The sequence below is a fragment of the Engystomops pustulosus genome, chromosome 1 (assembly GCF_040894005.1).
Source record: "Engystomops pustulosus chromosome 1, aEngPut4.maternal, whole genome shotgun sequence".
In the NCBI taxonomy this organism is placed as follows: domain Eukaryota; kingdom Metazoa; phylum Chordata; class Amphibia; order Anura; family Leptodactylidae; genus Engystomops; species Engystomops pustulosus.
This window is the reverse complement of record NC_092411.1, coordinates 163,981,020-164,007,406: the sequence shown is the minus strand read 5'-3', so window position 1 is coordinate 164,007,406 and position 26,387 is coordinate 163,981,020. Positions and strand designations below refer to the sequence as shown.

The window sequence follows — 26,387 nt, the reverse complement described above, 5'->3', positions numbered from 1 at the left end:
TCCCCCGACAATCACTATATACAGCTCCCCCAGCAATCACTGTATACAGCTCACCCAGCAATCACTATAAACAGCTCCCCCAGCAATCACAATATACAGCTCCCCCAGTAATCACTGTATACAGTTCCCCCAGTAATCAGTGTATACAGCTCCCCCAGTAATCACTATATACAGCTGTCCCAGCAATCACTATACACTGCTCTCCCAGCAATCACTGTATACAGCTCCCCCAGCAATCACTATATACAGCTCCCCCAGTAATCACTGTATACAGCTCCCCCAGTAATCAGTGTATACAGCTCCCCCAGTAATCACTGTATACAGCTCCTCCAGCAATCACTGTATACAGCTCCCCCAGCAATCACTGTATGCAGCTCCCCCTGTAATCACTGTATACAGCTCCCCCAGCAATCACTATATACAGCTCTCCGAGCAATCACTGTATACAGCTCTCCCAGCAATCACTATATACAGCTCCCCCGGCAATCACTATATACAGCTCCCCCAGCAATCACTGTATACAGCTCACCCAGCAATCACTATAAACAGCTCCCCCAGCAATCACTGTATACAGCTCCCCCAGCAATCACTATATACAGTTCCCCTAGCAATCACTGTATACAGCTCCCCCAGCAATCACTGTATACAGCTCCCCCAGCAATCACTGTGTACAGCTCCCCCAGCAATCACTATATACATCTCCCCCAGCAATCACTATATACAGCTCACCCAGCAATCACTTTATAGAGCTCTCTCAGCAATCACTATATATAGCTCTCCCAGCAATCACTATATATAGCTCTCCCAGCAATCACTATATACAGCTCCCCCGGCAATTGATGTATACAGCTCCCAGCAATAACTATATACAGCTCTCCCATCAAACACTATATACAGCTCCCCTGGCAATCACTGTATACAGCTATCCAGCAATCGATGGATACAGCTCCCAGCAATCACAATATACAGCTTCCCACAGCCATCACTATATACTGCCCCCAGCAATCACTATATACAGCTCACCCAGCAATCACTATATACAGCTCCCCCAGCAATCACTATATATAGCTCGCCCAGCAATCACTATATACAGCTTCCCCCAGCAATCACCATATACCGCTCCCCAGCAATCACTGTATGCAGCTCCTCCGGCGATCACTATATACATCTCCCCCAGCAATCACTATATACAGCTCCCCCAGCAATCACTATAGACAGCTCCCAGTAATCACTATATACAGCTCCCCCAGCAATCCCTGCATACAGCTTCCCCAGCAACCACTATATACAGCTCCCCCAGCAATCACTATATACAGCTCCCCCAGCAATCCCTGCATACAGCTTCCCCAGCAACCACTATATACACCTCCCCCGGCAATCACTATATACAGCTCCCCCAGCAATCACTATATACAGTTCCCCCAGCAATCACTATATACAGTTCCCCCAGCAATCACTATATACAGCTCACCCAGCAGTGACTATAAACAGCTCCCCCAGCAATCACTATATACAGCTCCCCCAGCAATCACTGTATGCAGCTCTCCCAGCAATCACTGTATACATCTCCCCCAGCAATCACTGTATACATCTCCCCCAGCAATCACTGTATACATCTCCCCCAGCAATCACTGTATACATCTACCCCAGCAATCACTATATACATTACCCCCAGAAATCACTATATACAGTTCCCCCAGCAATCACTATATACAGCGCTGCCAGCAATCACTGTATACAGCTCCTCCGGCGATCAATATATACATCTCCCCCAGCAATCACTATATACATCTCCCCCAGCAATCACTATATACAGCTCCACCAGCAATCACTGTATACAGCTATCCTGCAATCGATGTATACAGCTCTCAGCAATCACTATATACAGCTCCCACCAGCAATCACTATATATCGCCCCCAGCAATCACTATATACAGCTCCGCCAGCAATAACTGTATACAGCTCACCCAGCAATCGATGTATACAGCTCCCAGCAATCACTATATACAGCTCTCCCAGCAATCACTATATACAGCTCCCCCGACAATCACTGTATACAGCTATCCAGCAATCGATGTATACAGCTCCCAGCAATCACTATATACAGCTCCCCCAGCAATCACTATATACAGCTCTCCCAGCAATCACTATATACAGCTCGGCCAGCAATCACTATATACAGCTCTCCCAGCAATCATTGTATACAGCTCCCCCAGCAATCACTATATACAGTTCCCCCAGCAATCACTATATACAGTTCCCCCAGCAATCACTATATACAGCTCCTCCAGTAATCACTGTATACAGCTCCCCCAGTAATCAGTGTATACAGCTCCCCCAGTAATCACTATATACAGCTCCCCCAGCAATCACTATATACATCTCCCCCAGCAATCACTATATACAGCTCCACCAGCAATCACTGTATACAGCTATCCTGCAATCGATGTATACAGCTCTCAGCAATCACTATATACAGCTCCCACCAGCAATCACTATATATCGACCCCAGCAATCACTATATACAGCTCCGCCAGCAATCACTGTATACAGCTCACCCAGCAATCTATGTATACAGCTCCCAGCAATCACTATATACAGCTCTCCCAGCAATCACTATATACAGCTCCCCCGGCAATCACTGTATACAGCTATCCAGCAATCGATGTATACAGCTCCCAGCAATCACTATATACAGCTCCCCCAGCAATCAATATATACCGCCCCCAGTAATCACTATATACAGCTCCCCCAGCAATCACTATATACAGCTCTCCCAGCAATCACTATATACAGCTCTCCCAGCAATCACTATATACAGCTCGGCCAGCAATCACTATATACAGCTCTCCCAGCAATCATTGTATACAGCTCCCCCAGCAATCACTATATACAGTTCCCCCAGCAATCACTATATACAGTTCCCCCAGCAATCACTATATACAGCTCCTCCAGTAATCACTGTATACAGCTCCCCCAGTAATCAGTGTATACAGCTCCCCCAGTAATCACTATATACAGCTCCCCCAGCAATCACTGTATACAGCTCCCACAGCAATCACTGTATACAGCTCCCCCAGCATTCACTATATACAGCTCCTCCAGAAATCACTGTATACAGCTCCCCCAGTAGTCAGTGTATACAGCTCCCCCAGTAATCACTGTATACAGCTCCCCCAGAAATCACTATATACAGCTCTCCAAGCAATCACTATATACAGCTCTCCCAGCAATCACTATATACAGCTCCCCCGGCAATCACTATATACAGCTCCCCCAGCAATCACTGTATACAGCTCACCCAGCAATCACTATAAACAGCTCCCCCAGCAATCACTATATACAGCTCCCCCAGTAATCACTGTATACAGTTCCCCCAGTAATCAGTGTATACAGCTCCCCCAGTAATCACTATATACAGCTCTCCCAGCAATCACTATACACAGCTCTCCCAGCAATCACTGTATACAGCTCCCCCAGCAATCACTATATACAGCTCCCCCAGTAATCACTGTATACAGCTCCCCCAGTAATCAGTGTATACAGCTCCCCCAGTAATCAGTGTATACAGCTCCCCCAGTAATCACTGTATACAGCTCCCCCAGCAATCACTGTATACAGCTCCCCCTGTAATCACTGTATACAGCTCCCCCAGCAATCACTATATACAGCTCTCCGAGCAATCACTGTATACAGCTCTCCCAGCAATCACTATATACAGCTCCCCCGGCAATCACTATATACAGCTCCCCCAGCAATCGCTGTATACAGCTCACCCAGCAATCACTATAAACAGCTCCCCCAGCAATCACTGTATACAGCTCCCCCAGCAATCACTATGTACAGTTCCCCTAGCAATCACTATATACAGCTCCCCCAGCAATCACTGTATACAGCTCCCCCAGCAATCACTATAAACAGCTCCCCCAGCAATCACTGTATACAGCTCCCCCAGCAATCACTATGTACAGCTCCCCCAGCAATCACTATATACATCTCCCCCAGCAATCACTATATACAGCTCCCCCAGCAATCACTATATACAGCTCTCCCAGCAATCACTATATACAGCTCTGCCAGCAATCACTATATATATCTCTGCCAGCAATCACTATATACTGCTCTCCCAGCAATCATTGTATACAGCTCCCCCAGCAATTACTATATACAGCTCTTCCAGCAATCACTATATACAGCTCTTCCAGCAATCACTATATACAGCTCTCCCAGCAGTGACTATATACCGCCCCCAGCAATCACTATATACAGCTCCCCCAGCAATCACTATATACATCTCCCCCAGCAATCACTATATACAGCTCCCCCAGTAATCACTATATACAGTTCCCCAGCAATCACTGTATGCAGCTCCCCCAGCAATCACTGTATGCAGCTCCCCCAGCAATCACTGTATACAGCTCCCCCAGCAATCACTATATACAGCTTCCCAAACAATCACTATATACAGCTCCCCCAGTAATCACTGTATACACTCCCCCAGTAATCATTGTATACAGCTCCCCCAGTAATCAGTGTATACAGCTTCCCCAGCAATCACTGTATACAGCTCCCCAGCAATCACTGTATACAGCTCCCCCAGTAATCACTGTATACAGTTCCACCAGCAATCACGGTATACAGCTCCCCCAGCAATCACTATATACATCTCCCCCAGCAATCACTATATACAGCTCCCCCAGCAATCACTATATACAGCTCTCCCAAACATCACTATATACAGCTCTCCCAGCAATCACTATATACAGCTCTCCCGCAATCACTATATACAGCTCTGCCAGCAATCACAATATATTAATCTCTGCCAGCAATCACTGTATACAGCTCTCCCAGCAATCATTGTATACAGCTCCACCAGCAATCACTATATACAGCTCTCCCAGCAATCACTATATACAGCTCTCCCAGCAATCACTAAATACAGCTCTGCCAGCAATCATTGTATACAGCTCCCCCGGCAATCGATGTATACAGCTCCCAGCAATCACTATATACAGCTCTCCCAGCAATCACTATATACAGCTCTGCCAGCAATCTCTATATACATCTCTGCCAGCAATCACTATATACAGCTCTCCCAGCAATCATTGTATACAGCTCCCCCAGCAATCACTATATACAGCTCTCCCAGCAATCAATATATATAGCTCTCCCAGCAATCACTAAATACAGCTCTCCCAGCAATCACTATATACCGCCCCCAGCAATCACTGTATGCAGCTCCCCCTGCAATCACTGTTTACAGCTCCCCCAGCAATCACTATATACAGCTCCCCCAGCAATCACTATATACAGCTCCCCCAGCAATCACTATATACAGCTCCCCCAGCAATCACTATATACAGCTCCCCCAGCAATCACTATATACAGCTCCCCCAGTAATCACTGTATACACTCCCCCAGTAATCAGTGTATACAGCTCCCCCAGTAATCACTGTATACAGCTCCCCCAGTAAAAGCTGTATACAGTTCCCCTAGCAATCACTGTATACAGCTCCCCCAGCAATTACTGTATACAGCTCCCCCAGCAATCACTGTATACAGCTCCCCCAGCAATCACTATATACATCTCCCCCACCAATCACTATATACAGCTCCCCCAGCAATCACTATATACAGCTCCCCCAGCAATCACTATATACAGCTCTCCCAGCAATCACTATATACAGCACTCCCAGCAATCACTATATACAGCTCTCTTAGCAATCATTGTATACAGCTCCCCCAGCAATCACTATATACAGCTCCCCCAGTAATCAGTGTATACAGCTCCCCCAGTAATCAGTGTATACAGCTCCCCAGTAATCACTATATACAGCTCCCCCAGCAATCACTGTATACAGCTCCCCCAGCAATCACTGTATACAGCTCCCCCAGCATTCACTATATACAGCTCCCCCAGTAATCACTGTATACAGCTCCCCCAGTAGTCAGTGTATACAGCTCCCCCAGTAATCACTGTATACAGCTCCCCCAGCAATCACTGTATACAGCTCCCCCAGCAATCACTGTATACAGCTCCCCCAGCAATCACTGTATACAGCTCCCCCAGCAATCACTATATACAGCTCTCCGAGCAATCACTATATACAGCTCTCCCAGCAATCACTATATACAGCTCCCCCGACAATCACTATATACAGCTCCCCCATCAATCACTGTATACAGCTCACCCAGCAATCACTATAAACAGCTCCCCCAGCAATCACTATATACAGCTCCCCCAGTAATCACTGTATACAGTTCCCCCAGTAATCAGTGTATACAGCTCCCCCAGTAATCACTATATACAGCTCTCCCAGCAATCACTATACACAGCTCCCCCAGCAATCACTGTATACAGCTCCCCCAGCAATCACTATATACAGCTCCCCCAGTAATCACTGTATACAGCTCCCCCAGTAATCAGTGTATACAGCTCCCCCAGTAATCACTGTATACAGCTCCCCCAGCAATCACTGTATACAGCTCCCCCAGCAATCACTGTATACAGCTCCCCCAGCAATCACTGTATGCAGCTCCCCCTGTAAACACTGTATACAGCTCCCCCAGCAATCACTATATACAGCTCTCCGAGCAATCACTGTATACAGCTCTCCCAGCAATCACTATATACAGCTCCCCCGGCAATCACTATATACAGCTCCCCCAGCAATCACTGTATACAGATCACCCAGCAATCACTATAAACAGCTCCCCCAGCAATCACTGTATACAGCTCCCCCAGCAATCACTATATACAGCTCCCAGTAATCACTATATACAGCTCCCCCAGCAATCCCTGCATACAGCTTCCCCAGCAACCACTATATACAGCTCCCCCAGCAATCACTATATACATCTCTCCCAGCAATCACTATATACAGCTCTCCCAGCAATCACTATATACACCTCCCCCGGCAATCACTATATACAGCTCCCCCAGCAATCACTATATACAGTTCCCCCAGCAATCACTATATACAGTTCCACCAGCAATCACTATATACAGCTCACCCAGCAGTGACTATAAACAGCTCCCCCAGCAATCACTATATACAGCTCCCCCAGCAATCACTGTATGCAGCTCTCCCAGCAATCACTGTATACATCTCCCCCAGCAATCACTGTATACATCTCCCCCAGCAATCACTGTATACATCTCCCCCAGCAATCACTATATACATTACCCCCAGAAATCACTATATACAGTTCCCCCAGCAATCACTATATACAGCGCTGCCAGCAATCACTGTATACAGCTCCTCCGGCGATCAATATATACATCTCCCCCAGCAATCACTATATACATCTCCCCCAGCAATCACTATATACAGCTCCACCAGCAATCACTGTATACAGCTATCCTGCAATCGATGTATACAGCTCTCAGCAATCACTATATACAGCTCCCACCAGCAATCACTATATATCGCCCCCAGCAATCACTATATACAGCTCCGCCAGCAATCACTGTATACAGCTCACCCAGCAATCGATGTATACAGCTCCCAGCAATCACTATATACAGCTCTCCCAGCAATCACTATATACAGCTCCCCCGACAATCACTGTATACAGCTATCCAGCAATCGATGTATACAGCTCCCAGCAATCACTATATACAGCTCCCCCAGCAATCACTATATACCGCCCCCAGTAATCACTATATACAGCTCCCCCAGCAATCACTATATACAGCTCTCCCAGCAATCACTATATACAGCTCTCCCAGCAATCACTATATACAGCTCGGCCAGCAATCACTATATACAGCTCTCCCAGCAATCATTGTATACAGCTCCCCCAGCAATCACTATATACAGTTCCCCCAGCAATCACTATATACAGTTCCCCCAGCAATCACTATATACAGTTCCCCCAGCAATCACTATATACAGCTCCTCCTGTAATCACTGTATACAGCTCCCCCAGTAATCAGTGTATACAGCTCCCCCAGTAATCACTATATACAGCTCCCCCAGCAATCACTATATACATCTCCCCCAGCAATCACTATATACAGCTCCACCAGCAATCACTGTATACAGCTATCCTGCAATCGATGTATACAGCTCTCAGCAATCACTATATACAGCTCCCACCAGCAATCACTATATATCGCCCCCAGCAATCACTATATACAGCTCCGCCAGCAATCACTGTATACAGCTCACCCAGCAATCGATGTATACAGCTCCCAGCAATCACTATATACAGCTCTCCCAGCAATCACTATATACAGCTCCCCCGGCAATCACTGTATACAGCTATCCAGCAATCGATGTATACAGCTCCCAGCAATCACTATATACAGCTCCCCCAGCAATCACTATATACCGCCCCCAGTAATCACTATATACAGCTCCCCCAGCAATCACTATATACAGCTCTCCCAGCAATCACTATATATAGCTCTCCCAGCAATCACTATATACAGCTCGGCCAGCAATCACTATATACAGCTCTCCCAGCAATCATTGTATACAGCTCCCCCAGCAATCACTATATACAGTTCCCCCAGCAATCACTATATACAGTTCCCCCAGCAATCACTATATACAGCTCCTCCAGTAATCACTGTATACAGCTCCCCCAGTAATCAGTGTATACAGCTCCCCCAGTAATCACTATATACAGCTCCCCCAGCAATCACTGTATACAGCTCCCCCAGCAATCACTGTATACAGCTCCCCCAGCATTCACTATATACAGCTCCTCCAGTAATCACTGTATACAGCTCCCCCAGTAGTCAGTGTATACAGCTCCCCCAGTAATCACTGTATACAGCTCCCCCAGAAATCACTATATACAGCTCTCCAAGCAATCACTATATACAGCTCTCCCAGCAATCACTATATACAGCTCCCCCAGCAATCACTATATACAGCTCCCCCAGCAATCACTGTATACAGCTCACCCAGCAATCACTATAAACAGCTCCCCCAGCAATCACTATATACAGCTCCCCCAGTAATCACTGTATACAGTTCCCCCAGTAATCAGTGTATACAGCTCCCCCAGTAATCACTATATACAGCTCTCCCAGCAATCACTATACACAGCTCTCCCAGCAGTCACTGTATACAGCTCCCCCAGCAATCACTATATACAGCTCCCCCAGTAATCACTGTATACAGCTCCCCCAGTAATCAGTGTATACAGCTCCCCCAGTAATCAGTGTATACAGCTCCCCCAGTAATCACTGTATACAGCTCCCCCAGCAATCACTGTATACAGCTCCCCCAGCAATCACTGTATACAGCTCCCCCTGTAATCACTGTATACAGCTCCCCCAGCAATCACTATATACAGCTCTCCGAGCAATCACTGTATACAGCTCTCCCAGCAATCACTGTATACAGCTCACCCAGCAATCACTATAAACAGCTCCCCCAGCAATCACTGTATACAGCTCCCCCAGCAATCACTATGTACAGTTCCCCTAGCAATCACTATATACAGCTCCCCCAGCAATCACTGTATACAGCTCCCCCAGCAATCACTATAAACAGCTCCCCCAGCAATCACTGTATACAGCTCCCCCAGCAATCACTATATACATCTCCCCCAGCAATCACTATATACATCTCCCCCAGCAATCACTATATACAGCTCCCCCAGCAATCACTATATACAGCTCTCCCAGCAATCACTATATACAGCTCTGCCAGCAATCACTATATATATCTCTGCCTGCAATCACTATATACTGCTCTCCCAGCAATCATTGTATGCAGCTCCCCCAGCAATTACTATATACAGCTCTTCCAGCAATCACTATATACAGCTCTCACAGCAATCACTATATACCGCCCCCAGCAATCACTATATACAGCTCCCCAGCAATCACTATATACATCTCCCCCAGCAATCACTATATACAGCTCCCCCAGTAATCACTATATACAGTTCCCCAGCAATCACTATATACAGCTCCCCCAGTAATCACTATATACAGCTCCCCCAGTAATCACTATATACAGCTCCCCAAACAATCACTATATACAGCTCCCCCAGCAATCACTATATACAGCTCCCCCAGTAATCACTGTATACACTCCCCCAGTAATCATTGTATACAGCTCCCCCAGTAATCAGTGTATACAGCTTCCCCAGCAATCACTGTATATAGCTCCCCAGCAATCACTGTATACAGCTCCCCCAGTAATCACTGTATACAGTTCCCCTAGCAATCACGGTATACAGCTCCCCCAGCAATCACTATATACATCTCCCCCTGCAATCACTATATACAGCTCCCCCAGCAATCACTATATACAGCTCTCCCAGCAATCACTATATATAGCTCTCCCAGCCATCACTATATACAGCTCTCCCAGCAATCACTATATACAGCTCTCCCGCAATCACTATATACAGCTCTGCCAGCAATCACAATATATACATCTCTGCCAGCAATCACTGTATACAGCTCTCCCAGCAATCATTGTAAACAGCTCCACCAGCAATCACTATATACAGCTCTCCCAGCAATCACTATATACAGCTCTCCCAGCAATCACTAAATACAGCTCTGCCAGCAATCATTGTATACAGCTCCCCCGGCAATCGATGTATACAGCTCCCAGCAATCACTATATACAGCTCTCCCAGCAATCACTATATACAGCTCTGCCAGCAATCACTATATACAGCTCTGCCAGCAATCTCTATATACATCTCTGCCAGCAATCACTATATACAGCTCTCCCAGCAATCATTGTATACAGCTCCCCCAGCAATCACTATATACAGCTCTCCCAGCAATCACTATATACAGCTCTCCCAGCAATCACTAAATACAGCTCTGCCAGCAATCATTGTATACAACTCCCCCAGCAATCGATGTATACAGCTCCCAGCAATCCCTATATACAGCTCTCCCAGCAATCACTATATACCGCCCCCAGCAATCCCTATATACAGCTCTCCCAGCAATCACTATATACCGCCCCCAGCAATCACTGTATGCAGCTCCCCCTGCAATCACTGTTTACAGCTCCCCCAGCAATCACTATATACAGCTCCCCCAGCAATCCCTATATACAGCTCTCCCAGCAATCACTATATACCGCCCCCAGCAATCACTGTATGCAGCTCCCCCTGCAATCACTGTTTACAGCTCCCCCAGCAATCACTATATACAGCTCCCCCAGCAATCACTATATACAGCTCCCCCAGCAATCACTATATACAGCTCCCCCAGTAATCACTGTATACACTCCCCCAGTAATCAGTGTATACAGCTCCCCCAGTAATCACTGTATACAGCTCCCCCAGTAATAACTGTATACAGTTCCCCTAGCAATCACTGTATACAGCTCCCCCAGCAATCACTGTATACAGCTCCCCCAGCAATCACTATATACATCTCCCCCACCAATCACTATATACAGCTCCCCCAGCAATCACTATATACAGCTCCCCCAGCAATCACTATATATAGCTCTCCCAGCAATCACTATATACAGCTCACCCAGCAATCACTGTATACAGCTCACCCAGCAATTGATGTATACAGCTCCCAGCAATCACTACATACATATCTCCCAGCAATCACTATATACAGCTCTGCTAGCAATGACTATATACATCTCCCCCAGCAATCACTGTATACAGCTCTCCCAGCAATCATTGTATACAGCTCCCCCAGCAATCACTATATACAGCTCTTCCAGAAATCACTATATACAGCTCTTCCAGAAATCACTATATACAGCTCTCCCAGCAATCACTATATACAGCTCCCCCAGCAATCACTATATACAGCTCCCCCAGCAATCACTATATACAGCTCCCCCAGCAATCACTATATACAGCTTCCCCAGTAATCACTGTATACACTCCCCCAGTAATCAGTGTATACAGCTCCCCCAGTAATCACTGTGTACAGCTTCCCCAGCAATCACTGTATACAGCTCCCCCAGCAATCACTGTATACAGCTTCCCCAGTAATCACTGTATACAGCTCCCCCAGCAACCACTATATACAGCTCCCCCAGCAATCACGACATACAGCTCCCCCAGCAATCACTATATACAGCTCCTATAATAACTACATACACCCCTATAATAGCTATATACAGACCCCTATGACAACTACATACAGTCCCCCTATAATAACTACATACAGTCCCGCTATAATAACTACATACAGTCCTGCTATAATAACTACATACAGTCCCCCTATAATAACTATACACTCACCGGCCACTTTATTAGGTACACCATGCTAGTAATGGGTTGGACCCCCCTTTTGCCTTCAGAACTGCCTCAATTCTTCGTGGCATAGATTCAACAAGCTGCTGGAAGCATTCCTCTGAGATTCTGGTCCATATTGACATGATGGCATCACACAGTTGCCGCAGATTTGTCGGCTGCACATCCATGATGCGAATCTCCCGGTCCACCACATCCCAAAGATGCTTTATTGGATTGAGATCTGGTGACTGTGGAGGCCATTTGAGTACAGTGAACTCATTGTCATGTTCAAGAAACCAGTCTGAGATGATTCCAGCTTTATGACATGGCGCATTATCCTGCTGAAAGTAGCCATCAGATGTTGGGTACATTGTGGTCATAAAGGGATGGACATGGTCAGCAACAATACTCAGGTAGGCTGTGGCATTGCAACGATGCTCAATTGATACCAAGGGGCCCAAAGAGTGCCAAGAAAATATTCCCCACACCATGACACCACCACCACCAGCCTGAACCGTTGATACAAGCAGGATGAATCCATGCTTTCATGTTGTTGACGACAAATTCTGACCCTACCATCCGAATGTCGCAGCAGAAATCGAGACTCATCAGACCAGGCAACATTTTAAAATTCTTCTACTGTCCAATTTCGATGAGCTTGCGCAAATTGTAGCCTCAGTTTCCTGTTCTTAGCTGAAAGGAGTGACACCCGGTGTTGTCTTCTGCTGCTGTAGCCTATCTGCCTCAAAGTTCGAGGTACTGTGCATTCAGAGATGCTCTTCTGCCTACCTTGGTTGTAACGGGTTGCGATTTGAGTCACTGTTGCCTTTCTATCAGCTCAAACCAGTCTGCCCATTCTCCTCTGAACTCTGGCATCAACAAGGCATTTCCGCCCACAGAACTGCCGCTCACTGGATGTTTTTTCTTTTTCGGACCATTCTCTGTAAACCCTAGAGATGGTTGTGCGTGAAAATCCAAGTAGATCAATAGTTTCTGAAATACTCAGACCAGCCCTTCTGGCACCAACAACCATGCCACGTTCAAAGGCACTCAAATCACCTTTCTTCCCCATACTGATGCTCGGTTTGAACTGCAGGAGATCGTCTTGACCATGTCTACATTGTTGCCGCCATGTGATTGGCTGATTAGAAATTAAGTGTAAACGAGCAGTTGGACAGGTGTACCTAAAAAAGTGGCCGGTGAGTGTATACAGTCCCTCTATAATAACTATATACAGTCCTGCTATAATAACTATATACAGTCCTGCTATAATAACTACATACAGCCCCCTATAATAACTACATACAGCCCCCTATAATAACTACATACAGCCCCACAAAATAATAACAATATACACCCTTATAATAACTATATAGAGACCCCCTATAATTATATACAGTCCCCCTATAATAATTGTATACAGTCCCTCTGTATTAACTAGATACAGTCCCCATATAACTTTATACAGACCCCCTATAATAATTGTATACAGTCCCTCTGTAATAACTAGATACAGTCCCCATATAAATATATACAGTCCCCCTATAAGAACTATATACACCCACCTATAATAACTATATACAGCCCCCCTACAACAACTATATAGTCCCCCTATAACAACTATATACACCCTCCTCTAACAACTATATACACCTCCCTCTATAATAACTATATGCATATTGCTATTATTGCTATATACACCCCCACATACATAATTAATATATACGATTCCCCAATAATAACTATATACAGATTCCTATTATTGCTATATACCCCCATACTAAATATATACAATCCCCCAAAAATAACTATATACAGATCTAGATTAAATACTGAAATTGTTCTCACCTTCCATCGTTCCCACGATGCACGCCGTCCTCCCTCGCGGTGTCAGGGGGGATGTAAACTTTGGAATTTTTTTCCCGCTTCCCAGTACACAACATGGAATATTCAATACCATCACTATGAAGGGCAATTTATTACGCAGAAAACAAGCCATCACAAAGCTCTTTATGTGTAAAAATTAAAAAGTTATCGATTTTTGAAGATGGGGACTGAAAATTGGAAATTAAAAAACAAAAAAGACTAGGTCATTAAGGGGTTAAAATATTACTAAACTGCTTGATGTACACCAGAGGCTATCCTCATTTTGTCATCATCAAGGCCAGATTAAGCCCTTAAGGACGCAGCCAGTTTATATGGTTATAACTTTTGAACACTGTTGCTTATCAAAACGATTCTGAAATTGTTTTTTCCTCACATGTTGTACTTCATTTTAGTGGTAAATTTTGGCTGATAAATTTTGCGTTTATTTCCAAAAAAAAAATTTGATATTTTTTTGAAAAATTGCAAATCAGGCAGATCGATTTACCACCTAAATAAGTTGCTGAATAACATTTCCCATATGTCTAGTTTACATTTTTATTATTTTTGTACTGTCTGGATAATTTTTTTTATGTCACTTGGCTTACTAATCGAATATTGGTTCTCCGTATTTTCAGAATTGACTATTTTGGGGGAAAAATACTGTTTTTAATGAAATTTTACATATTTAACATAAAAAACCCATATATTATCAACCCATTTTCAAATCTGCACCGCTTATCCTATCAGAAACAGCTTTTAGAAAGATTGTTAACCCCTTGAGATCTTCATAGTAATTAAATCAAAATGGAGGTGAAATTTAGAATGGTCAAATTTTGACGGTTATACATTCATTTAGCCCTAAAATGGCGCGGGAGGAAAGGAGCGCCCTGCAGCTGCTAGGATTTTAGTTTTACCATTGGCCCCTTTTGTAGGCTTTAAAATTTTTGCGTTTTCGTTATTGCGGCCATGTGACGGTATTTTTTTTTGCGGGATGAGATGCTTTTTCCATTTTGGGGTTGGTATCCCCTAGTGTTTTTTTGAAGGCAGGAATTTAAAAGCATCAATTCTTTACTGGATTTTTTACTTTTTTTTACATTCTACTAAATTTGAAAAATAAAACACTTATGTGGGGATAAAATCATTTTTGCATTGCCGTCTTCCAAGTGGCATAACATTTTTACTTTTTTGGCTATGGAGCTGGTTGATGGCTTGTTTTTTGTGGAACATTTTATACTTTGCAACAGTATTCTGCTGGAGTACATATGTTTTTGTGTTCACTTTTTATTGCATTTTTTGTGGTATTCAATAGGTAAAAATCATCATTTTGGTGGGTTTTTAACTGTTTTTTTTGTGCTGGATTCAATAATGATTTACTTTTATCCTAAGGGTTGTTATAGTCGCGGTTATACTGATATCTGTGAGGTTTGTGTTAGGATTTAGACTTTTTGGGGGTTTATATGTCTCTTTATATGTTATGGGGCTTATGGGCATTTTTATTGATTTATTACTTTTTTATTGAAAACATTTTTTTTTAACTTTTTTACTGGTTCCACCATGGGACATGAACAAGCAATCATCTAATTGCTTGTTCATGATAATACACTGCAATACTGATGTATTGCAGGGGTTTAGCCTATGCATAGGCTGACACTGTGCCTTTAAGATGACGTCAACGACGCCATCTTTCTAGCAGTGACTAAACGCAGCGCTCTGGGGTTGGACCCCAGGGCTTCCATAGCAACGATCGGTGCCACAGGAAGATGGGGTGGGGGGCGATTGTGGGGGAAAGACGCCCGGATGGCATGTTAAATGCCGTGGTCGCACTGACCCCGACTGCGGGTGTTACACTGCAATGTTGGATGTTAGCTACAGCCGGCACCCCGTGTATCCCGATGCCGGTTTGGCTCTGATCCAGAAGCATCAACACCGCTAAGTCACTGCGCTCAGCGGCAGATATATCTTGTAACATCTTGTACATCCCTGTAACTTAGGATGACATTAGTGTCCCCTCTAATCTTGTCTTTTTCATTGTTATCTGCATCAGTATTCATAAATTGACACAGATTTTTTTTCTGTGAAGTTTAAATACATGTGAGGAATTCTTTGTCCCCTATTATACACACACGCTTGACTTCTATTGCCTCTTTGGTAACCTGTGTTTTTAAGGCCGAATGATGATATACACTATGGTACCTTTTTTTTTATAATATATAAAAGTTTTATGTTTTATTGATGTATGGTTACAGGTAATACTTTTGACTTCTTAAAACAACCTTTAGTAATAACAATTGGGGAGATTTATAGATCTGTTTATGACAGAATACTTAAATAATTTGCAATAATCAAAAACTGTCTGTGCCACATTTACGGGTTTCAACATTTTTCTGGCAAGCCTATGACTAGTTCCACAAAAAGGCATGACCAATAATTAGTGGGTGTGGCCTCCCACAAAAAAAGGTCTGTGCACCAAAAATAATGCTGACCCAACAGAATTTTGTCCTAGTTTTCTGCCATAATGTAAACCAACTAATAGCAGTTGCACCAGAAAAAGACAGTCTAACTATGCATCGTCTTACCTAAGGACAAAATTAAAAGGCAGCCAGTGAAGGCAGCCTCAAAGTGTTATCTGGGATAAGATTGTTACATTTATGGGCCTGAGGTGGTATGAAAATTAAAACTTACCTCCAGTTCAACTTATCCCTTCCTTTCACCATCAGTCTCTGTGTTTATGCAGAGGCACATTGGTGAAGTCACATGAACTGACAGCTGTATTAAAGGGGTTGATCACTCTTTAACATAAATTGCCCATGTGCCCTTACTGCCTTAATAATATTCCCTGAATCAGGGGCAGAGACTGACTGAGACATAGACATGTGTCTATTAGCTCCCGCAACACAACTCTGCAGCACACTATGCAGCAAATGGGTAAATGGCTATGGGAAAAAGCACTAGAAAGACCGCCTGTGAAACTCTGCAAAATGGCCGCTGCGCTGGCTGAGGAAGCAGAACAGCAAGAAGATTCAGAGGCAGAGAGCATAATGGAGGAAACCTCTACTTCGGAGCAGGCTCCACTATCCGGAGCCAAGCTGCTAGCACAGGCACTCTCACCTATCATGGAGGAACTCAGCGCTATACATAAAGAGGTACACGCCATTAGGCAGGGGGTGCAGATACTGGAGGACACTCAGGCCACCATTATAGACCACAGCGAGGCCCTAGCCCGCAACCTATCCCAGCAAGCTGAGGCCCTCAACAGTTTTACTCCTCATAGAGGACCAGGAAAACCACAGCAGGTGGAAAAATGTGAGAACTACCTGAAACAATTTCTCATGATCAACTACCTGCCACAGCTTAAAAACTCTTCAGGGGGTTGCTACACGTAGATAGGGCAAACTCCATTATAATTAAGCGCATACATGCAACCACCACCTAAAGAATCTGAGCTTCCCAGGGACATTGTCTGCAGCCTATTAAGTTACCGGGACACCGCTTAACTATTATGGGCTGCAAGAGAGAAGATAGATATCAATATTGAGGAGCAACAACTTACCATCTACCAAGATGTAGCCCCATCAACACTGTATAAACGCAGACACCTCAAGCCTCTAACTGACCACCTGAGACACAGGAAAATAATGTTTAAATGGCTATTCCCTTTTTTTCCCATCAAAGGCCCCAAAGATCTCAGCAAGGCATGGGACATCCTAGACATAGAACCATTGGAGATCCAATCCTGGCTGCCAATCACAGAGCAGCACATGGAGCTACCAACTTTACCACACTTGGATAAGTGGGTCCATTAGGGAAAGGGAAGTTGCCCAGACAAAAGAAAAAGTCCAACAATAACTGGAAAAACTCCTTGACAAAGGAATTCATCAACGAAGAACAAACAAGATCCTCCCTGGACAATTACAAGAGGACTTGATATCCTTTTCTTATAGTGCCTAACCCCATAATATGAACAGTTTATAATTTTACCTGGCCCAAGTTACCAGGGAATGAGGCTTCCAAATTTAAGTAGTATTGATGCTGAAGTGTAAATGTTGTTAGAGTTGTAGTACCCGATCAGGCACAAACCCCCATATGTTATACTTGAAGGGTCACTGTTTCCGATAGTTTCAAATCAGCGGGATCAGATCCCTGGCCCCCTCCCTACTCTCGGAGACTAAGGTCACGTGTACTTTCATAATTATTGATTTGATAAAGCTGCAGACTCTTACTGCGGCTCTGTTACAAGTTGTTTTGAAGGTTACACACTGGTTCGACATGATGGAACATATATACTTAGGGAAGAAATGCAAAACACACTTAGATATTACTGTTACTGACATCACTGTCAAAAATTAAGTATTATGTGCAGAAAATAAATTAATGGCCCAACTAGTGCATAAAGAAAGGGAAAATCACTTCATCCATGCAATTACCACAACAGAGGGAAAAAACATTTCAGACACTGGGAAAATAGGAAGGAAATGAGGAAGTTCTACCAACAAATATATATCCTCCCAAATAAATTTGGAGATTTTCCACCAGATCAACCTAATGAAAAGGCCTCCTTCCTAGAAACCTTAAATCTCCCAACCTTAACAACAGACCAGCAAAACTCCTTAATTACACCAATCACTCAGAAAGAGGTGAGTTAAGTGATCGCCTCTATGCCAGTAGGCAAAAGCCTCCCTATAAGCTATTTCAAAAAGTTGAGGGATGTTTTATTACCTCACATTACAAACTGGTGAAATGTACTTATGGAGGAGCAACACTTACAGGCACTAGAATCTATAATAACAGTTCTACCCAAGTCAGGTAAAAACCCAGAGCTATGTGGCAATTACAGACCAATATCACTACTAAACCTTGACCTAAAAATCGGGTCCAAAATATTGGCAAATAGAATGAGTAAACTTTTACCAGGCCTTATCAAAAAAGAACAAACAGGGTTTGTGCCAGGAAGGGAGGCCAACCACAACTCAGTGAGGGTTATGAATGCCATCCATCATGTACAAGTAACAAAAACACCCATGGTCCTCCTCGGCACTAATGCCGAGAAGGCATTTGATAGGGTAAGTTGGAGCTTCATGAATGCAACCCTTCACAAATTTGGTTTCCTGAAAACATTTCTGCAAGCGATAATGACACTATATGGCTCCCCTAGCGCAAAATTAGGCTAAACAGAATTCTCTCAGCAAAAGCCTTAATAAAAAAGGGAGTAACTTGAAGAATAAATGAATAGCATCCAGGAACGTTTGAAAAGGAATCGGCGCTGGCTTGCTCAAAAAGGATGGGTTTTTTTAGAAAAAAGTTTCTTTTATTTAAGCCAATTATGGTAATAAAATATAAAAGAATTAAAACAATAAAAGGAATGACGCGTTTCGCACTCGTGCTGAGCACTTCATCAGATTCCATTCCTTTTATTGTTTTAATTCTTTTATATTTTATTGCCATAATTGGCTTAAATAAAATAAACTTTTTTCTAAAAAAAAACGTCCTTTTTGCGCAAGCCAGCGTCGATTCCTTTACAAACGTTCCAAATAGGAGACCAACGTACCCTTCCTGGATGCTATTCGTTTATTCTTCAAGTTACTGCATATGGACCTTTGGGGAGCCAGCAGCGGCATTGAGTCTCATACCAAGCATCAATAGGAGTTGTGCCCTACCTGCACAACTCCAAAAGGTGAGTGTATCACTACATCACAATAAATCCAAATATAACGAGGGTAACACACTATAGGAGCGCTCTTTTGTCTCTCCATGTCTCCCCTACATCTCTACTTTTTAATAAAAAATGGCACAGGGCCAGGGCTGTCCATTGTCCCCTACCTTGTTCATTTTGATAATGGAGATTCTTCTACAGGGACTCAGACAGCACCTGAATATCAAGAGGCTCGACATAGATGGAACCCCGCATTTAAATGCCCCATTTGCGAGTGATTTCTTACTCATGCTATCAAAGCCTCTTGCCTCAGTCAAACATGTCACAGAGGTCTTTGAGGCTTTTTGCGGCGTCTTTAAATTTAAAATAAATTATTCAAAGTCCGAGGCCATGAATATTTCGACCCCTGCTTCTGTAATAAAAGCTCTCAATGCAACAACACAATTCCAATGGCAGAACAATCGACACACCCTTTCACCCATCCATCCTCAGGATACCGACACTGCTAATCCTGCTCAGAGATGATGTTGTGCCCCGGGTGTCCTCCCTTTAAATAAGGCTCTAGTAATCATATTATTGAGGTTAGAAGAATGCATTAATATTACAGCTGGTCCCCTACTTAAGGACACCCGACTTACAGATGACCCCTAGTTAAAGACTCGCCCGTCTTCCCACTGTGACCCCTGGTGAAGCTCTCTGAATGCTTTACTATAGTCCCAGACTGCAATGATCAGCTGTAAGGTGTCTGCAATGAAGCTTTATTGATAATCCTTGTATAACACCCCTTTGGCCACCCTCTTTTGGCTGGGTGTGTGGTTATGTAGTTCTCATCTTGATATGATGCTGTGCCTCCACCAAGTCTTGGTTTGATTGGAGCACTTCAGGAACGCAGTCGGGATTTCCGTTACTGCCAGGGGTCGAAACCCCTGCCTAGCTCAGATACACACTCACTCCAGAAAGTGATTAACAGGTTTTTAGAGGAAGGGGCCACATAGGAAGATATTGATTGGTTAAAGCAGCAAAGGAGCCTCCAATATGGCTGCTGTCTCTTTCTTTCTCCCACAATTCCTGGTCCCGCTTAGCCCCTCCTCCCCTGCTATATGTCCTATAGCAGTGATGGCAAACCTTTTTGAGACGGAGTGCCCAAATTACAACAAAAACCCACGAATTTAAAGCAAAGTGCCAACACAGCAATTTAAGCAGTAACTCGCTGTTCTACCACAAATTCAAAAGAAGGACCTCCATCAATAAACTGCCCTTGCCCTCACCCTTTCACTCTTTCTAAAGTCCGAAGAAGCTGAGTATGTGTTGCTGTGAAGAGTGGCATCTACATTGCCTGTGCCTGCAGGTGAATTCTTCTAGTTATGTCTGGTGAACTCTGTGCTGGGGCAATGTGGCCTGGGTGCCCGCAAAGAGTGCCCTGAGTGCCACCTCTGGCACTCTTGCCATAGGTTCGCCATCACTGTCCTATAGGCTGAAGCTTAGATTCCTGGAATATGTAGTCCAACTTCCCTCAGGACCAGTGTTTGCAGCTGTATACCCCTGTCTATAGCCAACAGCAGCAGCAGCTTCCTCTGCAGTAGGGGTTACACTTGGCCCAATTACAGCAAGAAATTTTGAAACTCAAATAGTCACTGGTCCAAAAAAAAATTTGTATGGATCTACAGTGATAAAATGTACAGTTTAGACTTGCATGTGTACTCCAGGGACTGCCTGTTTTCACTTCCACTGTTTCATTTTTTTTTCCGTAGGCAGTCAGATTTACATGGAATAAATATGCTGACAAAGAATTTAGCTTTTACGATCAAACTTTAATTGATGTGCTTTGGCAGAATGAGAATGACCCCTTAAAAGAATTCTTCCGATTGCTTGCTATCTGTCACACAGTGATGGTGGATAGAAATGGAGGTAAGATGCATGTGATTACCAGATATCATTTAAAAAATAAAGCATTTCTTATGTGCCATTATTACTGTACCCTACTCATGAAAGATTGATAATTAGGAGGACTGGAAATTGTGTAAATTCATATAAATGAATACAAATTTAAGGGAAGCCAATTATGGCAAAAAGAATGCATTTCAATGATCGCTATTAGCTCTCAGGTTACATATAAATTAAACATATTGCCATTTTAGGTTTTTAGTGTATGTATCATGGTCTACTCTGACATAGGACTAACAAGTTACAATCTGAAATGCATAGCCTTACTTGTTGATTTTAATACGAAGCAACTTAGGACAAATGTTTTTTAATAGTTTAACTTTCTACAAGTGCCAGATTAATCCTTTTTTCAAGAATTTTATACCCCTGCTGACACAGCTGTTTTCTCAACACAGTGACGGGTTGGATGCGGGTGTGTGGAGAGGACTCACGGGCTGAGCCCTCTCCATAGCCGGTAAGTCTTTGCCAGCACCGATCACGGGTGTAAACCCGCACATTGCTGCCAGCAAAGCTGCCAGCGGCTTCAAAAAGATGACGCAACGTGGGCGCCACCATCTTGTTGGAGATCATCTCTCCCCGTCACATCATCAGGGAGAGGTGATCGATTCTTATGACAGAGAATGGCTTTAACCCTTTTTAATTGTGCTAATTGCACATTGTAATGAATGAGGATGAAAATAATTTTTTTCAGGACCACATTCAGTGACCGACTGCTTCACCCCAAGTGTGAGAGGGAGCGTTATCGTAAGTCATTCCTCCCCACTGCCATCAGGCTGTTCAACAAACAAGGCCCAAACAGAAGTAACCTGCGCCCCCCACCTAACCAGTCCCTGCAAGTCCCATCCACAAACTAAACATCAAACTGCCGATCGTTGCTTGTCTCTTTTTTTGTCTTTTTATCCCCCTTTTCTTTTTGTTCATTTATCCCTAATATTATTGTTGTCATAGTTTGTACTTCACTCTCTGTACCCTCTCTGCTGCTGTAACGCTGTGAATTTCCCCACTGTGGGACTAATAAAAGATTATCTTATCTTATCTTATTATCTTATCTTAAATCCCTATGTACTGCCATACTGTAGTATGGCAGTATATGATAGGATCAATCAATGAGGTTAAAGTACCCTAGGGAGTCTGAAAAATAGTAAAAGTAAAAAAAGTTAAAAGAAAATAATTTAAAAAACCTAAAAATTCAAATCTTTCCATCCTTTCGATCCTGCCGTCTGCGCATGTGCACGCCGAAGATGGGTGAGTAGGAGGGGAAAAGAGGCTACCGGGGCGTGGAGTAGCCGCCTCGTGTAACCTCAGATGCGGCTACTCCACGCCCCAGTAGCCGCATAAGGAAATTGGCATAAAAGTCTAATAAAAGTTAACAAAAAAGTGTGGGGACGTGAGGATTAGCCCTTAAAAGGGCTATCCTCACGTCCCATTGATCCACCTACCACCCAATCTACCTTTATAGGTAGATTTGTGGTGGCAGGTTCCCTTTAAAAAAAAAGTTATAGATTTTTGATTTTGGGGAGTGAAAAATAGAAATGAAAAAACAAAAAAGTGCCAGGTCCTTCAAGGGTTAACAAATGTCCAAAAGTAACAAGCCCCTGAGTCTAATACAGACTCTAGACTATCACAGCAACAGATTGTCAGTTTCCAATGACGTCATAGGGAGTGACATCCCAGCCAAAATGGCAACGTCCACAAGCTGTTGGCATTTAACTAGTTGACACCAGTGATCGTTGCCAGCACGGATGGCCAGAGTTACCAGTGCAAGTTTACTGCATGGGGTTGCATTTGAAGAAAGCTTAACCCGGGAGGCTGCTTATGGTTGCCCCTATTTTGGATACCCATTTATTGGACTTTATAGTACTTAGGATTTGAAGGATGGGATGTTTTTATCAGGTCAGTGGTTTTGAAGATGAAGGAAATTAAAGACACAATATGGGGTAAATTTATCATATGATGTAACCCCGCTCCTCAGGCATTGCCTATACATAAGTGTTTTCAATAGATTATAGACGCTAAAAAATACCTTTTATTAGTATTGTTTAAAAAAAATGCCAAAATAACCTTGTAAAACGATCAAGAGAACAATTGGCCCTTAACCCCTTAACGACTTGGCCTTTTTTAGTTTTTTCACTTCCATTTTTCACTCACCAACTTCAAAAATCTATAACTTTTTTATTTTTCCACATAAAGAGCTGTGTTATGGCTTATTTTCTGCGTAACAAATTGCACTTCATAGTGACAGTATTTAATATTCTATGGCATGTACTGGGAAGCGGGAAAAAAATTCCAAATGCAGTGAAAATGGTGAAAAACCACATTTGTGACGTTTTCTTGTGGGCTTGGATTTTACAGCTTTCACTCTGCGTCCCAAATGACATGTCTTCTTTATTCTTTGGGTCGGTACGATCACGTGGATAACAAATTTGTATAGGTTTTATAATGTTTTCATACATTTAAAAAAATTAAAACCTCCTGTACAAAATATTTTTTTTTATTTTGCCATCTTCTGGGGCCAATAACTTTTTCATACTTTGGTGTACGGAGCTGTGGATAGTGTCATTTTTTGTGAATTTTGATGGCGTTTTCATTACTATAATTTTTGGGACTGTGCGACCTTTTGATCACTTTTTATTAATTTTTTTATATTTTTCAAAATGGCAAAAAAATGCCATTTTCGACTTTGGACGCTATTTTCCGTTACAGGGTTAAACGTAGTGAAAAAACATTATCATATTTTGATAGATCAGGCATTTTCGGACGTGGCGATACCTAATGTGTTTATGATTTTTACTGTTTATTTATTTTTATATCAGTTCTAGGGAAAGGGGGGTGATTTGAATTTTTAGGTTTTTTTATTATAATTTTTTTTTTTAACTTTTTTTTACTCTAACTTTTTTTACTCTAACCCTAGGTAGTCTGATCGATCCTATTATATACTGCCATACTACAGTATGGCAGTATATGTGGATTTTACTCCCCATGCATTACAATGTGCAATTAGCACATTGTAATGCATGGGTTAAAACGAAGTAGCCTCGGGTATTCGGAACACCCGAGGTTACCATGGCGACGGATCGCCGCTCCCCGTGACGTCATCGGGGAGCAGCGATCCACGACAAGATTGCGGCGCCCATGCGGCGCCATCTCTTTGAAGCCGCCGGCAGCATTGCCTGCGGCGATCGAGGTGAAAACACCCGCGATCGGTGCCAGCAATATGCAGCAAAGACTTACCAGCTATGGAGAGGGCTCGGCCCGCGAGCCCTCTCCATGCACCGGGACCCGGCGCGCGGGAAGGGGTTAAATGTGACCCATACACTTACTTTCTACTGACCTTTCCTTTTAAGTTTGATTTATAATACCCAGTACGCCCATAAGGTATGCTAACTGGTATTAACAACTGACAACATAGGCCAATAGTATTTATGAAGACTGTTCTAGTCTATAGACTATTGCCAAATGTCACCTCCTCAGAATGCCCAAACTGAATGCATATATTTAGTCTTTCCACTACTGACGTGCCGCTGACAGCTGCCTCATCCCCTGTACTCAGGGTTGCACCTAGCCTTTCTGCTGCCTGAGGCGAGCTATAAAAAGACGCCCCCCCCCCCCCGCCCTGACTCCAAATATGTAATATATCATGGAGTGTCAGGACCAGACGCAATCATATATTGGTTAAATGTGAAAATAAAGCAATGCAAAATACATAGAGCATCCCACTGTGTACTACATAATAAACACAGCGAGCTACAACAAAACACAAAATACAAATACAGTTTTGCAGCCAGATCTTGTTGCAGTGAGCTCTGCAGATTTTTGTGGCAAATAACCTTTAAAAGAAGCATCAGAAAAGCGAGTGTGGGAGCTTGGTGGCGAGTGTGCGTTGATCCCAAGTGTGTGCAGTGTCTTAAGTGTGACTTAGGTTTAAGGGATTTAAGTTTGAGGGGCTTTAGCAGGTAACTGCTGTATTTTGTGTTACTTTGACTGTAAATTCTTCTTTCTGTGCATATTTTTATTGTAATCCCCATTAGAATAATGGACTCCATAAGTGGCTACACAGTGTACATCCCGTGCCATGTATGCTTTCCTTGAACAGCCGTTCGAGGGGGAATACTGCTGTGTGGGGTGTGTGAAAATTGCTCATCTGGAAGCCCAGATTCTGGATCTAAATGAGCAAGTTTCAAGGCTGCGGGCAATTGATAATATGGAACGAAGTTTGCTGCTCCTGGAGCACAAACTCTCTGGGGAGGATGGGTGTGAGGAGGGAAGTATGGAGGTGCAGAGTGAGGGGGCAGCTAGTTGGGTAACATGTAGAAGGCGGGGTAGAGGGAAGAGTTGTAGAGAGTCTAGTCCTGATCTGGTGCACCCCAATAAGTTTGCCAGACTGGCGGATGAGGGGGATATCAGCTCTGGGGTAGCAATGCTGCAGCAAGACGTGGCCGCTAGCAACCAGGGGAATGTCTGCTCCAGTAAGAAGGGTAATGGGAGCACAGGCAAGGTCAGACAGGTGCTGGTAGTGGGAGATTCCATTATTAGGGGAACACACAGGGCAATCTGTCACAAAGACCGTGCATACCGAACAGTGTGTTGTTTGCCGGGTGATCGGGTTCGGCATGTTGCGGATCGGGTTGACAGATTACTGGGAGGGGCTGGTGAGGAACCAGCGGTCATGGTCCACATTGGCACTAATGACAAAGTAAGAGGTAGGTGGAAGGTCCTTAAAAATGAT

General features: G+C 43.7%; 1 protein-coding gene across 1 annotated transcript in view; it reads left to right on the top strand.

Moving 5' to 3' along the window:
- The window catches only part of LOC140121604 (phospholipid-transporting ATPase IK-like), a 671,195-nt gene that overhangs the window by 404,237 nt on the left and 240,571 nt on the right, over positions 1-26,387 (top strand). Inside the window, exon 15 of the mRNA XM_072141425.1 lies at positions 21,469-21,625. Within this exon, the coding sequence (XP_071997526.1) occupies positions 21,469-21,625 (157 nt within the window). The remainder of the gene's footprint in view (positions 1-21,468; positions 21,626-26,387) is intronic.